This window comes from Amblyraja radiata, chromosome 22 (assembly GCF_010909765.2).
Source record: "Amblyraja radiata isolate CabotCenter1 chromosome 22, sAmbRad1.1.pri, whole genome shotgun sequence".
Classification (NCBI taxonomy): Eukaryota; Metazoa; Chordata; class Chondrichthyes; order Rajiformes; family Rajidae; genus Amblyraja; species Amblyraja radiata.
This window is the reverse complement of record NC_045977.1, coordinates 35229844-35250485: the sequence shown is the minus strand read 5'-3', so window position 1 is coordinate 35250485 and position 20642 is coordinate 35229844. Positions and strand designations below refer to the sequence as shown.

At 45.6% G+C, this 20642-nt stretch overlaps 1 protein-coding gene and 1 long non-coding RNA gene across 2 annotated transcripts; one reads left to right on the top strand and one right to left on the bottom strand.

Annotated features, from left to right (window-relative positions):
* Positions 1-739: 739 nt before the first annotated feature.
* On the top strand, positions 740-16716 carry LOC116985906 (28S ribosomal protein S34, mitochondrial-like; the record flags this gene model as incomplete). Its single annotated transcript, XM_033041026.1, has 2 exons — positions 740-1124; positions 16690-16716. Coding segments are annotated over exons 1-2 (351 nt in total), but the record flags the coding sequence as incomplete, so codon positions are not given.
* Positions 4327-9120, bottom strand: LOC116985908. The gene is made up of 2 exons (XR_004415369.1): positions 8933-9120; positions 4327-4623 (listed from the first exon to the last, which is right to left on the bottom strand). It is a non-coding gene; the product is annotated as an uncharacterized LOC116985908 (long non-coding RNA).
* Positions 16717-20642: the final 3926 nt, after the last annotated feature.

Genomic DNA, 20642 nt, shown 5'->3' with positions numbered 1-20642 from the left:
CAGACCAGAAAGCTGGATTCAAGAGCCAAGGGCATCTTAGTTTAATCGAGGAAGATATGGGAGAGATCGAGGCAAGGTTGCGGTGGAAGTTAAGCACCTTATAGTTCCTCTCCACAACCTGCTGAATTTAATCTGATGAGGACCGGGCTTCGAGAGGGAAGGCAGGGACAACTTCGAATCCAGCAGCAGAGTGGCTCCATTATTGGATTCATTCCACAGTGAGTTCAGTTCGGTAACAACACCCCCCCCCCCCCCCTCTCCTCCCCTTCTCCCCCACCCCTTCGCTCCTCCCATCCATACCCCCTCTTTCACCTCTCACCCCCTCACCTCCTCCCCCACCTCTCCCCCTCTCTGTCACCCTACCTCCCTCCCTCCCTCCTCCCTCCCTCCTCCTCCCTCCCTCCTCCTCCCTCCCTCCTCCCTCCCTCCTCCCTCCCTCCAAATATATACTGAACGTTTTAATATGTATATATTGAATACACGTATTCACAATGGGGCTTTTTCTGTTGTTTATCATATTGTTTGCATTGCACCTTCTGCTGTGCTGCTGCAAGTAACAATGTCAATGTTCGGCTACATGCAGATGACAATAAACATTGTAGACTCTGTTGCTGCTGCAGCCGCTGTTTGTGGCCGGGTGTGAGTCCTGCAGGGGGCGCTAGGACTGCAACACACGGGAGGAGTGGTGATGGAAGCGGAACCTTTCCCCGGGACATGTGGTGGAGCGGGGGACGGGTTAGGGTGAGGCGGCCGGTGGGCGGCGGCGGTGCCCCCCGCTCTAGGGTCCGGGTGCGGTTGCTATGGGGGGCAAGAAGAAGGTGCGCGCCATCGCGGCGCTGGCCCGGCGGGTGCGGGAATACTGGGCGCAGCGGGACCGGCGCCAGCGGCGGGACAGCCAGCGGCTGGAGCTCGACTACGGCACCATGAGGCGGGTGGCCAGCGGCAAGCGGCTCCCGGTCCTCGCCCACCGCGACATCCGCACCGAGAGCCGCCTCTTCCCGCTGCTCGCCCGCCTGCCGCTCTTCGGCATCGGCCGCTTGGTCACCACCAAGTCGTGGCTGCTGGCGCACGGCCCGGCCTGTTACTGGCGGGTGGACAAGGTCAGGGTGGACTACACGGCCCAGGTCAGTCTACACTCACACCCCTCTACACTGCCCAGTGATAACCTAACCTAAAGCACCCACTGCTGCTGGTGGCTGGACAAGGTCAGGGTGGACTACACGGCCCAGGTCAGTATTGCGTACAGTTTTGGTCTCCTAATCTGAGGAAAGGAATTCTTGCCATAGAGGGAGTACAGAGAAGGTTCACCAGACTGATTACTGGGATGTCAGGACTTTCATATGAAGAAAAGACTGGATAGACTTGGCTTGTACTCGCTAGAATTTAGAAGATTGAGGGGGGATCTTATAGAAACTTACAAAATTCTTACGGGGTTGGACAGGCTAGATGCAGGAAGATTATTCCCGATGTTGGGGAAGTCCAGAACAAGGGGTCACAGTTTAAGGATAAGGGGGAAATCTTTTAGGACCGAGATGAGAAAAACTTTTTTCACACAGAGACTGGTGAATCTGTGGAAATCTCTGCCACAGAAGGTAGTTGAGGCCAGTTCATTGGCTATATTTAAGAGGGAGTTAGATGTGGCCCTTGTAGCTAAAGGGATCAGAGGGTATGGAGAGAAGGCAGGTACAGGATACTGAGTTGGATGATCAGCCATGATCATATTGAATGGCGGTGCAGGCTCGAAGGGCCGAATGGCCTACTCCTGCACCTAGTTTCTATGTTACCTGTTTCTGACTCGACTAGTTCCTCTGGCAGCTCATCCATCCCTCTGAGTGAAAAAGTTGCACCTCAGGTTCCTATTAAACCTTTTCCCATAAACCCATGTCCTCTAGTTTTCGATTCCCCTACCCTGGGTAAAAGACTCTGCATTCACCCCATCAATACTGCCCTAATTTGACAAAAGGAAACAACTGACAATTTTGTCAAAATTGAGTTATTACTTGTTTTAGGGTACTTGAGATATGCTCTACACAATGGTGTGGTCAAAATAAGTCTTCTCTGAGTACAATTTTCTTGGTTTCTTGGTCCTCCAAAATATTCCAAATGGAATTTAAACTGGAGGTGGTGAAGGGAGGGCTTAAAATATGAAATTTGAATATATTTATAAAATTTGAAAATATTTATACCAGAGAAGTAAGAAATTCCATCACAGAGAACTGAAAGAAAAACACGTTTTCCTCATTTAAAAGAAAACGCCTTTCTGTCAGTTGCTTCCTTTTGTCAAAGTAGGGCAGAATACCCCTCATGGTTTAATACACCTCTTCGCCTCGAGGTCCTCGAATCCTGGAAAAATGCTTGTAAATCCTCTTTTTCTCACTTTTCGACATTCGTAGGTCGGTGATGGTTTAATCTGCGATACCCTGATAAAAAACATCATGAGAAATTTGAGTCTTTGTGTATGTTTACACAGGTGTTTTAACCTTCCAGCATTTATCAGAAAGATCTGTCCCAGTCCCTGCAATTTTTATCAATTCACGCTTTATTAAATTTGCAAACAAATGGACTGACCGATTGTAATTTGTCCCTAGTGTGTTGGATACTGCTAGTGTACGAGGTGATCACTGGTCGGCAGGGTCACCCAAAAAACTGCTAACAATGGCCTGTTTCCTTTATCATAGTTACTTTTTGCATATCTTTTATTCATTGCTCTTTATCTCTCTACATCAGGGGTCGACAACCTATGCCCCCCCCCGGGCCGAATGTGACCCGCAGGCGGATTTCTTTCCGTGTAATCATCCGCTCGCTGACAGCCGGGCGCCCCGAGCAGCAGTGACCCGAACAGTGGCCGGGCACCCTGAACAGCGGCCGAGCGCCCTAAGCAGTGGCCGAGCTCTGGCTGTACCGCATCCTTCCCAAAGTCGCCGGCACCTTCTGTGAACACGTTTAGGAAAGAACTGCAGATGCTGGAAAAATCGAAGGTAGACAAAAATGCTGGCGAAACTCAGCGGGTGAGACATGGAAGGTTTGCATGAGGCTGCCTCACCCGCTGAGTTTTGGTTACTTCGGTTAAATGGCCTAATTCTACTCCTATCACTTATGGACTTCTTAAGCAGAGCAACATGGCAACAGGACAGAATTCACCGCCCTGCTTCCCAATGTTCAGATATAAATGCAAAGAGAGCGGGGCATGGCAGTGGAGACGACAATTTTTAGATCATTAGTGGGTAGCGTGACTACAATTTGTGACTAGTGGGGTACCGCAAGGCTCGGTGCTGGGACCGTAGCTATTTACAATATACATCAATGATTTGGATGAAGGGATTCAAAGTAACATTAGCAAATTTGCAGATGACACAAAGCTGGGTGGCAGTGTGAACTGTGAGGAGGATGCTATGAGAATGCAGGGTGACTTGGACAGGTTGGGGGAGTGGACAGTTGCATGGCAGATTAAGTTTAATGCGGATAAATGTGAGGTTATGCACTTTGGTAGCAAAAACAGGAAGGCAGATTACTACCTAAATGGCATCAAGTTGGGAAAAGGGGAAGTACAACGGGATCCGGGGGTCCTTGTACATCAGTCTATGAAAGTAAGCATGCAGGTACAGCAGGCAGTGAAGAAAGCGAATGGCATGTAAGCCTTTATAACAAGAGGAATCGAATATAGGAACAAAAAGGTCCTTCTGCAGTTGTACAGATCCCTAGTGAGACCACACCTGGAGTATTGTGTGCAGTTTTGGTCCCCTAATTTGAGGAAGGACATTCTTGCTATTGAGGGAGTGCAGCGTAGGTTTACAAGGTTAATTCCCAGGATGGCGGGACTGTCATATGCTGAGAGAATGGAGCAGCTGGGCTTGTACACTCTGGAGTTTAGAAGGATGAGAGGGTATCTCATTGAAACATATCAGATTGTTAAGGGCTTGGACACGCTAGAGGCAGGAAACATGTTCCCGATGTTGGGGGAGTCCAGAACCAGGGGCCACAGTTTAAGAATAAGGAGTAAGCCATTTAGAATTGAGACAAGGAAACATTTTTTCTCACAGAGAGTGGCGAGTCTGTGGAATTCTCTGCCTCAGAGGGCGGTGGAGGCAGGCTCTCTGGATGCTTTCAAGAGAGCTAGATAGGGCTCTTAAAAATAGCGGAGTCAGGGGATATGGGGAGAAGGCAGGAACGGGGTACTGATTGGGGGTGATCAGCCATGATCACATTGAATGGCGGTGCTGGCTCGAAGGGCCGAATGGCCTACTCCTGCACCTATTGTCTATTGTCTCATTTCCTGTGATCCTTGGTTCGCAGGATGCAAAGTGAACGTATTTTTCTGTACAATATTTTTTTAGTTTTAGTTCAGTTTATTGTCATGTGTACCGAGGTACAGTGAAAAGCTTTTGTTGCTGACTCCTTATACTGAGTTAAATCATAGCTTGTTTCATGCTCAGACAAAATTAACAATTCACAATAGGCATTGATTTTTTTCTCTCCCAAGGCCTTAACACCTCGGCCTTGAATAGCCACAAAGGAAATTGGGCCATAACGCATATCTGTTCTGGTAGTTCGCCCTCTTTAAGCATTTTGATAGCACCACATCACATTCACAAATCTTCTTTTCACATCTGTTATTGCGTACCCCTGTAATAAAATAAAATATCATTACTTACAGGGTCATAGGATCATAGAGTCATACAACGTGGCCCCATCTACACTAGTCCCACCTTGGCCCATATCCCTCCAAACCTATCCTAGTCATGTACCTGTCCAAATGCCTCATCATAAAAGATATGATAGTATGTACCTCAACTCCCTCCTCCGGCAGCTCGTTCCATACACCCACCACCCTTTGTGTAAAAGAGTTTCCCCTCAGGTTCCTATTAAATCTTTCCCCATCACTCCCCCACCTCACCTTAAAGCACTCGTTGCTGCATAGTTTGTGTTCTAGACTTCATTGATGAAGTTTGAATCAGGAAATTGTACCATAAAACCTCACACCATCTATCGCTTGCTGGAGGTGTCATCCTTAATGCCACCTCCACTCCCTCGCTCCACAAAAGCAACAGCCGCACAGTGATGCAACTGCCTCACAGCGCCAGAGAACCAGGTTCAATCCTGACCTCGGGTCCTATTCCCAGGACTTTATACACATGGAGTCGTAGTGTCAGACAGCACGGAAACAGGCCCTTCAGCCCAACTTGCCTATGTGGACCAGGATACCCTATTGAGGACTAGCTCTAGACCAAAGGCAGTGGTTTTTCCCGCAACAGTTCTACAGACTCAGTAACGCACAGATTTGTATTCTGTATTATTTTGTCAAAGTGTGCACCCGTGAATGTTGGCGCTTTTCCTGAAGTAGTTCATGTTTCCATTGATTCACCTTTCCTTCAGTTGGTGGCAACCCTTGTTCAATCATATTTAGCATCCAAACGTCGTGAACCATCGTACAAATGATTGCAGACACGACGCCAGAGAACCAGGTTCAATCCTGACCTTGAGCGCTGTATGTCTGCGTGGAGTTTGCACGTTCTTTTAAGATTTAACATTTAAGACAGACTTGCATAAATGTTTAAAGCTCCTTTGTGCACAGTGATGGGTGGATACAAGGAGCCGCAGACATTGGTTTGCAAAAAAAATACACAAAGTGCTGGAGTAACTCAGCGGGTCAGCCAGCGTGTACGGAGAACATGGATAAGCGGAGTTTCGGGTCGGGACCCTTCTTCGGACTGAAGTACTGCAATTGAGTTACTCCAGCACTTTGTGTCTTTCTTTAATGATTTTTAACCTGGTACTTGATGGTTTACAAAGCACCAGTTTTGCGCCCCACAAGAGTTTGGATTCCATTTATTGGACCCCATTTTCCTTAATATGGCGAAATCCCACTCAATATCTTTGCCTATTTTCATAGAACATTTTTACTTTATGACATTCACCAACATTTACGTATATCAATTCATCTGCAGGACATGTATTTGGCACACAAGACGATACTTTTACTTTTACACATGTTTTCCAGGTCAGCATGTGTTCCTGATTACAGGTCAAACAATATTCATTTTACCTTTTGAGAGGTTACTAATATTATGGTTAAGTCCATATATCTCTGCTCTCTTTGAAATACTTTGACTTGCACAAGAAATAAAAGTGAGTTCTGAGTAGATTATTAAGAGAGACAGTGCAAGCTTAATAAACCACGGTAACCTGGGTTGCACAAATAAACTTAAAATATGCAGCCAAGATCAAGTCATGCTGGAGAATTTTGGGTCAATGACCATATCTTTAATATTAATTTAACTGTTGGGTACAGTAACTTCTTCAAACCAATTATTTGATATCATTAGTACTTCTTGTTCAACAGCAATCAGAAGTTTAGCAAAAGCAGACTAATTTAAAAAAAAACATTTGTTTGTAAGAATGTTTGGAAGAAGACCTTTTATGGTTAGATCCCTTAGACAGCTTGCTGTAGAAGTGTGAAAATATGTGATTTTTGAATAATGTGCAGATGCTGGTTTAAACCAAAGATAGACCCAAAAACTGGAATAACTCAGCTGGTCAAACAGCATCTCTGGAGAAATGGAATGGGTGGCATTTTGGGTCGAGACCCTTCTTTAGACCCTGAAGATCTGAAGAAGGGTCTCGACCTAAAACGTCACCCATTCCTTTTCTCCAGGGATGCTGTTTGACCTGCTGAGTCACTCCAGTGTTTTGGGTCTATGATTTTTGAATCATTGCATTGTTGAAACAGTAACAAGTTCTACCAAACAGTCTGCATGTTTATGCTCTTTTGGAGTGCCCAAGCCCAGTTTGGATATGATTACAGTTCTTTCTCTTGGGTACTAAATGCCCTTTTCACCACTCATCATGTTCTCCACAATAAACCCAATGAACCAAAACAATTGTGAATGTTGTACGCGGTATTATCTTAATGTTCTAACTGTGTCTCTACACAACTCGTTCATTCACAGCATCCATGTTATGAGATCAGTCTCAAGGACTAATAAGGGAATCAAATTCCATTGGACATTAGATTGCAAGCATTTCCATCATCCCGCCTCCTCCAGCACATTGACGCAAGCCCATCACTAACAAAGCGTACTAATAATGTCATAGAGTCATAGTGTGGAAACAGGTCCAACTTGCCCACACCGACCAACATGTTCCATCTACACTAGTCCCAACTGCCCGCATCTGGCCCATATCCCTCCAAACCATGTACTTGTCCAAATGTTTTTTAAACTTTCTGATAGTACCTGCCTCAACTACCTCCTCCGGCAGCTTGTTCCATATACATACCACCATCTGCGTAAAAAAAGTTGCCCTCAGATTCCTATTAAATCTTTCCCCCCCTCACTTTAAACCAATGTCCTCTGGTTCTTGATTCCTCTACTCTGGGCAAAAGACTCTATTTACCCAATCTATTCCTCTCACTATTTTATGCACTTCAATAAGATCACCCTTCATCCTCCTGCGCTCCAAGGAATAAAGTCCTAGCCTGCTCAACCTCTCCCTACAGATCAGGCAACTTCACCATATGTTTGATTAGCAGATGGGTGGACCAAGGATAGAGATTGAAAGGAGACAAAAGGGTGTCAGATATTTAATGATAAATGTTTTATGTGTCATTCTTAACTGTCACTGTATGTTATGTTGTCACTTGCGGGCGGAGCACCAAGGCAAATTCCTTGTATGTGAATACTTGGCCAATAAACTTATTCATTCATTCATAAGGAGAGAAGGGGAGTGAAATGTAAAGTCAGAAGGTGGGATGTCGACAGGTGTGGATCGAGGGGGAAAGAGGGGCAGAATTGTGGGAGAAATGAATATGCACCAGGGTGGAGGAGGGGCACAGCAAAAAGAGGAAGGGGTTGTTACTGAATCAAGGGCCAGAAGCAGGCCAGTAAGATCAGACAGGCATACAGACAGACAGTTTGAAGAAGGGTCTTGACCTGAAACATCACCCATTCCATCTCTCCAGAGATGCTGCCTGTCCCGCAGAGTTACTCTGGCATTTTGTGTCTATCTTCGGTGTAAACCAGCATCTGTAGTTCCTTCTGACATTTCATTACCTGGGTGGGCCATGGGTGTGTCATGTGACCCCTGCAATTTTCAGCAAGTACCCATTACTATTCCCTATATTGGACATCTTAGAGATACAATATGGAAACGGGCCCTTCGGCCCACCTAGTCCGTGCCGACCAGCGATCACACATACGCCAGTTCTATCCTACACATTGGAGATAATTTTGCTGAAGCCAATTAACCTACAAACCCGCACATCTTTGGAATGTGGGAGGAAACCAGAGCACCCTGAGAAACCCCACGCAGGTCACAGGCAGAACGGGCAAACTCCGTACAGACAAGCACCCATAGTCAGGATCTAACCCGGGTCTCAGGTGCTGTAAGGCAGCAACTCTACCACTGTGCCACCCTAAATTTACAAATTGGTGCTGAAACATCGGAGTTGAACCAGGGACCTCACACACTATCAATCAGGTACCAGGACCTGGTCAATGATGGACAAAAAGGTCAATGATAGCTACCAAACATATAAACTCACCAACTATTGAGTGTTGGGTTCAATTGGAAGACAATGATGCAATAGACAATAGGTGCAGGAGTAGGCCATTTGGCCGTTCGAGCCAGCACCGCCATTCAATATGATCATGGCTGATCATCCACAATCAGTACCCCGTTCCTGCCTTCTCGCCATATCCCCTGACTCCGCTTTCTTTAAGAGCTCTATCTAATGCTCTCTTGAAAGCATCCAGAGAAAATAGACAATAGACATACATGCACGCATGTAATACTGGCTTCTGATATTTGTTGGGCCTGGCTTATTTGCTAGTTTCCCGGTACACTGCACACTTCAAGCCTCTCGCACTCCCACCTTCCGATGATTGTTTCCCGCAGTGCGATGCTTCCTTTCAGAGTTACCTTGTCAAATACTCACCACAGCTCGCTGTACTTCTGTAGCAGGACCAGCTGTAGCAATCAGACTTGGGGTGACAACCAGCAGACTCCGCTCTCCCATAACAGCAGTCATGATTAAAGCAGCACCTTAAGGAGGAAAGAAGGAAGAGATGAAGGAATCAGTAAATAATTGACTGGGTGCTTTGTTTAACGTGACAATGAGGGACAAAACACATTGCTAAACGGCTCAGCAGTAGATAATTGCCATTGGGCCAAAGGTATAGAAGTGTGAAAACGCACACCTCCAGTTTCAGGGACAGTAATCTTGCACTAAACGTCATTTACGTAATTCCCTTTATCATGTATCTGTGCACTGTGAATGGCTCGACTATAATCGTGTATTGTCTTTCCGCTGACCGGTTAGCACACAACAGAAGTTTATTTACTGTACCTCAGTACACGTGACAGTAAACTCAACTCAACTCAACTCAACAATTTGTCCATTTCTTTAATTAAAATGCAAGCCCAGAGAAACAATTGGGAAGCGATCTTTATGTGCATTACTCTCTGTTTCAAGATTTTCAGAGATGCTGCCTAACCTGCTGAGTTACTCCAGCATTTTGTGTCTTTTAATTTGTAGACCAACATCTGCTGTTACTATGAAACTGAAGAAGGGTTTCGACCCGAAACGTTGCCTATTTCCTTCACTCCATAGATGCTGCTGCACCCGCTGAGTTTCTCCAGCACTTTTGTCTACCTTCGATTTTCCAGCATCTGCAGTTCCTTCTTAAACACATCTGCTGTTACTTTTACAGGTCTATCCCTTGCCTGGCTTTGTCCTGACCCCACCTCTCTTCCAAATTTATTTCCCCTGCTCTAAAATCAGTCTGAAGGTCCTGACTAAAAACATCACTTATCCGTGCCCTCCAGAGATGCAGCCTGACCCGCTGAGTTACTCCAGCATTTTGTGTGAATCTTTTGTGTAAACCAGCATCTGCAGGTCCTTATCACTTGCCAGGCTTTGTCCTGCTCCCATCTCTCTTCCGGCTTCCTATCTCCTACTACAAAATCGCTCTGAAGAAGGGTCCCGACCAAAAACCTCACCCATCCATGTCCTCCAGAGATGCTGCCTGACCCACTGAGTTACTCCATCATTTTGTGCCTTTTCCTGTGTCAGCCATTGTGGTAGAAAGCATCATCATACAAGTTTAAGGAAATATGGATGCAGTTAAAAAGAGTGCGATCATTTCAAAAACAGAATAACATAGTCATAAGTGATAGGAGTAGAATTAGGCCATTCGGCCCATCAAGTCTACACCATTCAATCATGGCTGATGTATCTCTCCCTGCTAACCCCATTTTCCTGCCTTCTCCCCATAACCTCTAACACCTGTACTAATCAAGAATCTATCTATCTCTGCCTTAAAAATATACACTACCTTGGCCTCTACAGCCTTCTGTGGCAAAGAATTCCACAGATTCACCACCCTCTGACCAAAGACATTTCTCCTCATCTCCTTCCTAAATTAATGTCCTTTCATTCTGAGGCTATGACCTCTAGTCCTAGACTCTCCCACTAATGGAAGAGTATATCGTATCCAAGGATGGATATAATTGTCTTGGAGCTGATGATCAAGTTTTTAATAGACTGATTGCTACTAATAAACCTTTACTCTAAAGGGAAAGGTTTCACCGTATGGTATCTTAAGATGAACCTTTTGATATGGCTGGTGAGTTTTGCTTGCAGTTACTTGCATTTAGAGGACACGTGGATTTCAAACAAGGCTGTTTATTCTAATGCAGAGAATTTGTCTATATACTATACAATAATACTTTATTAGCCAAGTATGTTTTGCAACATACGAGGAATTTCATTTGCCAAGTCAGTCATACAAATAAAAAGCAATGGAACACACAAAATACATTTTAACATAAACATCCACCACAGTGACGCCTCCACATTCCTCACTGTGATGGAAGTCAAAAGAAAAGTTCAATCTCCCCTTTAAGACTAAGGTGCGAAAAAAACATTTCCACCCAGAGAGTTGTGAATTTGTGGAATTCCCTGTCACAGAGGGCTGCGGAAGCCAAATCACTGGATGGATTTAAGAGAGTTAGATAGAGCTCGAGGGGCTAGTGGAATCAAGGGATATGGGGAGCAGGCAGGCATGGGTTATTGATTGGGGACAATCAGCCATAATCACAATGAATGGCGGTGCTGGCTTAAAGGGCCGAATGGCCTCCTCCTGCACCTATTTTCTATATTTCTATGTTCTCCCGCGGTTGGGAGGCTCAAGCCTTTCGTTGAATGGACGATCTTGACTCCCTTAGCCAGCAGCGTTTGGGCCCTCCGCGTCGGGGCGATCAAGCTCCCGCATCGGGGGGGAATGTCAGCTCCCCGCGCTGAGCGATCGGACCCCAGGTTGGGGCTTCTCAAACCTGCTGCGTCGTTGGAGCTCCCGACATCCATGGGCTCCCCCGAGACTACGAGCTCTTGATGGTAAAGTCCGCAGGCCGCGATTGGAGAGCGATCCCAGGCAAGGGATCGGCCCCGATGGTAAGTCCATGCTTCGCGGTGGGGCTCCAAAGCTTCAGCTCCACGATGTTAGGCCGCAGAGCGATCGGAGATACCACCCGGAAAACAATCGCATCTCCGGCAAGGTAAGAGATTTTAAAAAATGTTTCCCACGACCTCCTCGCACTATCCCCACATAAAAGAAACTGGAGAACATTTACATAAACTTTTTAAACGCTAAAAATAATATAAAAAGACGGAAAAAAACAGACAGACTGTTGGCGGGGCTGCCAATCGTGCGGCACCCCCTGGTGGTATGTAGGTGGTACACATGCGTATATGCCAACATTTGCAGACCAGATGACTTGTTTACATAACTACACACAAATACAACACTAATCTTCTCTGGAGTTTAGAAAAACAGTGTAGGATAGAGATAACATTACAGAACTAGTAGTCCAGTGGCCCAGAGCACTGATTAAGAGGTAAGAATTCCAATTCTGTCATGATTGCTTCTAAATTTAAACCAAATTAGTATCAGAAGTGGTGACTAAGCAACTAGTGGATTGAATTGATCAGCGGAAAGAAATATTCTCTTCATGCCAAGTCTGTCAAACCAACTGTAGTTTGATCAAACCACAACTACTTTAATGGCCTAAAAATCTATTCAGTTATAGGGGTGAAACGAGAAGACATTTCTATACAGAGGATAGACACAAAGTGCTGGAGTAACTCAGCGAGCCTGGCAGCATTTCTGAATAGGAGGAATGGGTGACGTTTTGGGTTGAGACCCTTCTTCAGACTGAGGGTCAGGGGAGAGTGAAATGAGAGATATGGAAGGGTAAAGTGTGAAAACGAGAGATCAAAGGGTTCATGTTTCATGTGCAGGATTTTACTGAGGCCAATTAGATTCAAGATTCAAGAGAGTTTATTGTCATGTGTCCCAGATAGGGCAATGAAATTCTTGCTTTGCTTCAGCACAACAGAATATAGTAGGCATAAATAAATACAGAAAAGAACTGATCAGTGTGACCATATGCTAATGAATATATATATACACATATAAATAAAGAGATAAAGTGCAATGGGCTATTAATGATCAGAGTTTTGTTTGAGTTGAGTTTAATAGCCTGATAGCTGTGGGGAAGTAGATATTCCTGAACCTGAATGTTGCAGATTTCATGCTCCTGTACCTTCTACCTGAAGGCAGCGGGGAGATGAGTGTGTGGCCAGGATGGTGTGGGTCCTTGATGATGCTGGCAGCCTTTTTGAGGCAGCGACTGCGATAGATTCCCTCGATGGTTCAGAGCTGATGATGGACTGGGCAGTGTTTACAACTTTTTGCAGTCTTTTCCTCTCCTCCGCGCTCAAGTTGCCGAACCAATCCACGATGCAACTGGGCAGCATGGTCTCTACTGTGCACCTGTAGAAGTTCGAGAGAGTCCTCCTTGATATACTGACTCTCCGTAATCTTCTTAAGATCTTAAAGATAGCGGAGTCAGGGGATATGGGGAGAAGGCAGGAACGGGGTACTGATTGGGGATGATCAGCCATGATCGCATTGAATGGAGATGCTGGCTCGAAGGGCCAAATGGCCTACTCCTGCACCTATTGTCTATTCTCAGGAAGTAGAGCGGTGGAGAACTCCAACGGCTGCACTTGGCCAGATCGACCCTGCAATGCTGCCATGACAACGGGCCTTCATGGCCCGATTAAGAAACTGCACTTAAAGATTTGTCAAATCTGGCTGACTCTTGTACACTGTCTCCGTGTACTATTTCTGTACGCTTGTACTGTAGCGGTAGAGGTGCTGCCTAACAGCGAATGCAGCGGCGGAGACCCGGGTTCGATCCCGATAACGGGTGCTGTCTGTATGGAGTTCGTACATTCTCCCCGTGACCTGCGTGGGTTTTCTCGGAGATCTTCTGTTTCCCCCTACACTTCAAAGACGTACAGATTTGTAGGTTAATTGGCTTCGTAAATGTTAAAATTGTCCCTAGTGGGTGTAGGATGGTGTTAATGTGCGGGGATCGTTGGTCGGCGCGGACCCAGTGGGCCGAAGGGCCTGTTTCCGCGCTGTATCTAAACTAAACTAAATCTAAGATGTGCTTATGTATAGTAGGACTTCTACAGAACTGCATGCAAAAATGCTTTTCACTGTGCCTCGGTACATGTAGCAATAATGTTGCATTGAAACATTGAACCACCCGGAGGAAACCCCGTGGCACAGAGAGAACGTGAAACCTCACACACAGAGAGCAGATACGACCTTGTGTTCAGCTTAAGGCCCTGGAGTAGCTTCATCCCAGGACCTGCTGGCTGGGTGGTGGGACCAATACCAACAGTGCCAGAGCTGACACTGATATGTTTGTGTGCACTATTGATTTTGGAGGTGTGTCCCACCAGTGAGGAGGTATGTGGTAGGCAGGTATGTGGCAAGTATTCAGTGATCTGGGAGACAGGATGTTCGTGTACAATGCTGTTTCTGTCAGCTCACTCAAGCTGTCAGCATAAGGGGTTGGTTTTGGTTCCACAAATAATTCAAATACATCAGCCCAAGGCCAACAAACCCTGATTCTAAGTGACTGCAGTTAGACTTTACTTTAGACTTTAGAGAGACAGCGGAGAAACAGGCCCCTCGTCCCACCAAATCTGCGCCGACCAACGATCACCCCGTACACTATGGTGGTGCAGTGGTAGAGTTGCTGCTTTACAGCGAATGCAGCGCCGGAGACCCAGGTTCGTTCCCGACTACGGAGTTTGTACGTTCTCCCCGTGATCTGCGTGGGTTTTCTCTGAGGTCTTCGGTTTCCTCCCGCACTCCAAAGCCGTGCAGGTTTATAGGTTAATTGACTTGGTAAATGTAAAAATTGTCCCCAGTGGATGAAGGATCCCGGCTCCCTATGCAGAACAAGGTTGCCGACCCCTGTTCTAAACACTATCCTACACACACTAGGGAAAATTTACAATTTGTGGACTCGGTGAACCTGTTTCCACGTTGTATCTTTGAAAGTACTTGTGTACTGATTTAGTTTAGAGGTACAGCACTGAAACAGGCCCCTCGGCCCACCGAGTCTGCGATGAACAGCGATCGCCCCATATACTAGCACAATCCTACACACTAGGGACAATTTACAGAAGCCAATTAACCTACATACCTTTACTCCCTTGGAATGTTGGAGGAAACCGGAGCACCCGGAGAAAACCCACACGGTCACAGGGAGAACGTGCAAACTCTGTACAGACAGCACCCGTAGACATGATCGAACTGGGGTCTGTGACGCTGTGAGGCAGCCACACTACCGCTGCAATTATATATAAAAGGAAAGTTTGGGAATCTTCCTCACCAATCTGTGCTGTCCCGTGGCCAGCCTTTCCCTCCGAGTCCACAATAACAACCGTACACCAAGTAGGAGAATATTCGCCCTGTGCTACATCGAAGCATACCGGCCAGGTCGATGATGCTTCGTGGCTGCACCTTGCCATGTGGGTCCATGGATGTGGTAGGCACTGGATCAAGATCAAAACACAATTACATCCTCACATGATGAAGTTTAGTTTAGTTGAGTTTAGTTTAGAGATGCTGCGCGGAAACAGTTCCTTCGACACACGGAGTCCACGCCGACCAGCAATCCCCGCACATTAAAGCTATCTATCCTACACACACTGGTGACAATTTACATTTATACCATACCAATTAACCTACAAACCTGTATGTCCTTGGAGTGTGGGAGGAAATCGAAGATCTCTGAGAAAACTCAAGCTGGTCACGGGGAGAACGTATGGACAGCACCCGTAGTCGGCTTCGAACCCAGGTCTCTGGCGCTGAGAGCGTTGTAAGGCAGCAACTCTACCGCTGCGCTACTGTGTTTAGAGATACTAAACTAGATTTTAGTTCAGAGATATAGTGCTGAAACAGGCCCTTCGGCTCACCGAGTCCACTGGGTTGTAAGCTGCCCAGATGAGATTTGAGGTGCTGTTCCTTCAATTTGCGTGTGGCCTCACTCTGACTGGCAGTATTTATCAATGATTTAGGGTAATGGACATAACCTTAAACATAGGCAAGAAGTCAGGAAAATCTTCATTCAACAGGTAATAGAAGTGTTAGAATATCCAATAACTAACAGCAGGTCAAGCAGCATCTGTGGAGGGAATGGATAGGAGACGTTTCGGTGGGCGGGCGGGGGGGGGGGGGGGGGGTGGGGGGGATTGCAACCCAAAACATGTCTCCCCTCCATTCCCTCCACCCTCCACAGATGCTGCCCGACTTGCACAGTTACTCCAGCGAATTGTGTTTTATTGCTGTCAAAATCAAGTTCAGCTTATGTTCGTCACCATTCCCATTTTTTAAATCAAAATTTGGGAACATTCAGTTATCAACCAGTTATGTTATCCATTTGAAAATTTCTCCATTATTGTTAACAACTCTGGTTAAACTCCTGCCCAGATTACGCTACAAAATGCATCCTCTTTTTCTTAGTTATCAACTTCCTTTTTCTGTTAGTACATTAAACGCAGCATCACTTAGAAGTATTGTATCTCGTAGCAGTCTTAGTCATCAATTCTCACCAGATACATAAGTTCATAAGTTGTAGGAGCAGAATTCGGCCATTCAGCCCATCAAGTCTACTCCGCCATTCAAATATGGCTGATCTATATTTCCCTCTCAACCCCATTCGCCTGCCCCCTTCTCCCCATAATCCCGGACACCTGTACTAATCAAGAATCTATCAATCTCCACCTTAAAAAATACCTATTGACTTGACCTCCACAGCTTTCTGTGCCAATGAATTCCACAGATTCACCACCCTCTGACTAAAGAAATTCCTCCTCGTCTGCTTTCTAAAGGTGTGTCCTTTTATTCTGAGGCTGTGGCCTCTGGCCCTGGACTTTTCCACTAGTGGAAACATCCTCCCCACATCCATTCTATCCAGACCTCTATCAAGGTAAATGAATAAATTGAAACCAAAATAAGTCAAGTACAAGTCATATGAATATTGATTTCTGTAACTTCAAGTAACAGTATTTCATATTTTGCTTGGGCAGCTTACAGCCCAGTGGTATGATTATTAATTTCTCTAACTTCAAGTAACCCCGACATTCCCTCTCTCTCCATCCCTCCCCCTCCCAAGTCGAACCAGCTTCTCATTTTCACCCCCAAACAGCTAACAATGGCCTGTTTGCTTTATCATCGTTACCTTATATCCATAACTTTCATTCATTGTTCTTTATCTCTCTACATCATTGTTAATATATCTCTCATTTCCCTTATCCATAACTAGTCTGAAGAAGGGTCTCGACCCGAAACGTCACCCATTCCTTCTCTCCAAAGATGCTGCCTGTCCCGCTGAATTACTCCAGCATTTTGTGTCTATCTTCGATTTAAACCAGCATCTGCAGTTTCTTCCTACACAAAGAGTCAAGTAAGTTTAAATTACCTGATAGTGCTACAAGCAGCCAGAAGAGTGGGGAATCCATGTGAACACAGGCAGCTCTAGGTTCACACTGAGGATAAGGAGCTGCCGGACCTCTGGTTTTCTCAAGTGTTCTTAAACTAATGCCAGCCTCTTCAACCCTCCAGGGACATCATTTCCTGAAAGCAAGCATATAGTAACAGCTCTGTTCAAGTCATATATTCCAATTCCACAGAGAGACACTCTGGCAATGGCACAGCTCACAGCGCAAAGATTCTGGTGAAGAGCCATATATTGGGGAAAATAAATTGTAAATCCTAACTTGTGAACTACAGGGTTATTTAAATCTATCTTTCCTGCACTGATATAAAACCATCTTTGTATCAGCACACGCGTTATACGATGTTTCCAAGATTTTATTGTGATTTAAAATTACTTTGTAGAATAGGACGGCACAGTGGCGCAGCAGCAGAGTTGCTGCAATACAGCGCCAGAGACCCGGGTTCGATCCTGACTACTGCCGCTGTCTGTACAGAGTGTGTACGTTCTCCCCCGTGACCTGCGTGAGTTTTCTCCGGCTGCTCCGGTTTCCTCCCACACTCCAAAGCCAAACAGATTTGAGAGTTAATTGGCTTTGGAGAAAAATGTAAAATGCCTCTAGTATGGTTGGGGGAGCTGCAAGTCGGCTGCCCTGCCAGCAGCGTGTTCATTGTTTCGACTTTTTTTGGGGTTTTTTTTTTGGTGTGTCCAAATGTTCTGTGTGGGGGGTGGTGGGGGGGAAAAGGGAGGAACCGTTTTTCGGTCGCCTTCTCGACGGAGAGACACCTTTTTCCATGTTGCCTCCCTAACGGCCTAACAGCATGGATTGGAGCGGCCTTTCCCGGAGTTGGGCCCGGAGCTTCAGCAGCCAGAGCGACTTTTCCATCGCGGAGCGGGAGAACCCTTGCCGGGGGTTGCCAGAGAGGAGTGCTCCGATCCCTGGCTGGTGACTTTGACATTGTAGGGCTTTAGTCTGCGGAGCTTCTAGCTGCAGGCGTGGAGTGGACTTACCATCCGGACTCTGGGATCCCTTGCCGGGGATCGCCGGAGAAGAGCTCCGACCGCCGGCCTGTCTGGGTGTATAGTATCTTTATATATTTTTTATATTCTTGGTGTTTGTAATACTTGAGATACTTAAGTTTTTTAAACTTTTATTCTTTGTATTTTAACTTTGGATAAGCTTTTGATGTGCATGTTTGGATAAGTTTTGCTTTTTATGCTCTGTTCGTTTCTGCTTGTTTTTTGTAAGGCTTTGGGTTCTTCTCTCGCAGCTAGTCTGCAATTAGCGTAAATCAATTGTGACTGGTATATGACCTTTATAACTCTGTAACAAACCTAGCTGGATGAGCAAGAGATAAGGGGGGCCCAAGATATCATGTGGTTTAAATAAGGATGGATTGCAAAATGGAAAATAATTGTTGTAGGAGGGGAAATATGAATACAATTGGTTAATGATAAGGGAATGGCTGCAAGTGATTGGTTATTGATAAGGGAATGTTTGCAGGTGATTGGGTATGGAAATGTACCGGGGGTGGGACATACAGAGTTAAACATGCCATAAAAAGAAGCAACTTGTCTGAATTTGGCAGTCAAACAATTGACTCTTTGATTGTCCCAGCCTTGATTTGCAAATAAAGGTTTGAACTTCTTGAAGAATTCTCTGCGTCGCCTGACTTAATTTTGAGTATCGGTAACCACAACACCTGCGGCCTATAACATCCTGGGGCCGCGGTCTCCAGTAGGAAAGTGCTGATTTGGGCGCTCCAAGCCGCGGTGTGTTTGACCGTCCCGACGTCGGAGTTTGGATCATCCGAACAAGACGGCCTGTGCATCCGGCCGTCCATAGCGGCGACTACAGAGGGTTTATGGCCCCGACCACGGATGAACAAGGGAGGAGGACTGATTGAAATTTGTTGCCTTCCATGTGGGCTACATCTTCTGGGAAATAGACTGAAATTATCTAAATTCATTTCATATTTACCATTGTCAAAAATATTACAATCAACAATACTGCAAAGTTTGGTGCTTACCTTTGGAATGGGGATGAGAAATTTATTTGATCAGAGGGTGGTGAATCATTGGAGTTCGTTGCCAGTGGCGACTGAGGAGGCCAAGTCATTGGGTATTTTAAAGCAGAGATTGAAAGGTTCTTGATTAGTAAGGGTGTCAAAGGTTATCGGGAGAAGGCAGGAGATTGGGGTCGAGAGGAAAAGAGAGATCAGCCACGGTTGAATGGCGGAGTAAACTTGATGGGCCGAATGCTTTAATTTTGTTCCTATGTCTTATGAACTTATAATTTAACTCCTTAATGATTAAACACACTGGTTACTCGGTAAAGTAGAGATCTTCAAGAGTCAAGAGTGTTTTATTGTCACATGTCCCCGACAGAACAATAAAATCCTTCCTTGCAGTAACACAGCAGGACATGTAAACATGGTACCCAGTAAACAATATCATAAATGAGGGAAAAAAGGTCAGTGTGAACTTTCCACACACAAGTTCTTGCGGGTTCTTATTTATTACCCCAACCTAGCTATTGCGAATGTTCCAGCCGAATATCGTGCCCTTAGAGTTCATTAGTTCAAAAGTTCATAATTGATAAGAGCAGGATTAAAATAATATTAAAAGTAACACAGCATCACGTAACAATGCTACAAATATCCTTCCAAGGTGGCAGAGTGGTGGAACTGGTAGAGCTGCTGCCTCAGAGCGCCAGAGACCTATGTTCGATCTCGACCTCGGGTGCTGCCTGTGTGGAGTTTGCACCTTCTCCCTGTGACCCACTGTGGGTTCCCTCCGGATGCTCCGGTTTCCTCCTATGCCCCAAAGATGTGCAGGTTTGCATGTAATTTGGCCTACATAGCATTGCCCTCAGTGTGTAGGGAGGGGAAGAGAAAGTGGCATAACATTGATTACTACGAGTGTCGGGTTAATTTGGAGAAGGCAGGAGAATGGGGTTGAGAAGGAAAGATAGATCAGCCATGATTGAATGGCGGAGTAGACTTGATGGGTCAAATGGCTAATTCTGTTCCTATAATTAGTGAACATATGAACATAGAACTTGTGTGAATGGGTGATTGATGGAAGGCATGGACTCAGTGGGCCGAAGGGCCTGTTTCCATGCTGGATCTATCAATTCAATTCAGAATTTAACGCTGAAAAATGTACTGAACATTTCATACTTCAACATCAATTTTGAACCAACACATATATAAGAACATAGAACGTAGGAAAGTGCAGCACAAGAACAGGCCCTTTGACACACAATGACTTTGCAAACATGATTCCAAGACCATCTCTCACCTTCCTGCACATAATCCACAATCCTATATTCCCTGCATCTTCATAAGGTCATAAGGAATAGTATTAGGCCATTTGGCCCATCAAGTCTACTCCGCCATTCAATCATGGCTGATCTATCTCTCCCTCCTAACCCCATTCTCCGGCCGTCTCCCAACAACTCCTGACACCCGTACTAATCAAGAATCTGTCAATTTCTGCCTAAAAAATATCCATTGACTTGGCCACCACAGCAAAGAATTCCACAGATTGACAAAATAAATACCTCCTCATCTCCTTTCTAAAGGTGCATCCTTTTATTCTGAGACTGTGCCCTCTGGTCCTAGGCACTCCCACTTGTGGAAACACTCCCTCCACATCCACTCCATGCAGGCCTTTCACTATTCTGTATGTTTCAATGAGAAAATAGAAAATGCTAGAAACATAGCAGGTCAGACAGACTCTGTTAAGACAGAAAGAGAGTTTATGTTTCAGGGCGGTAA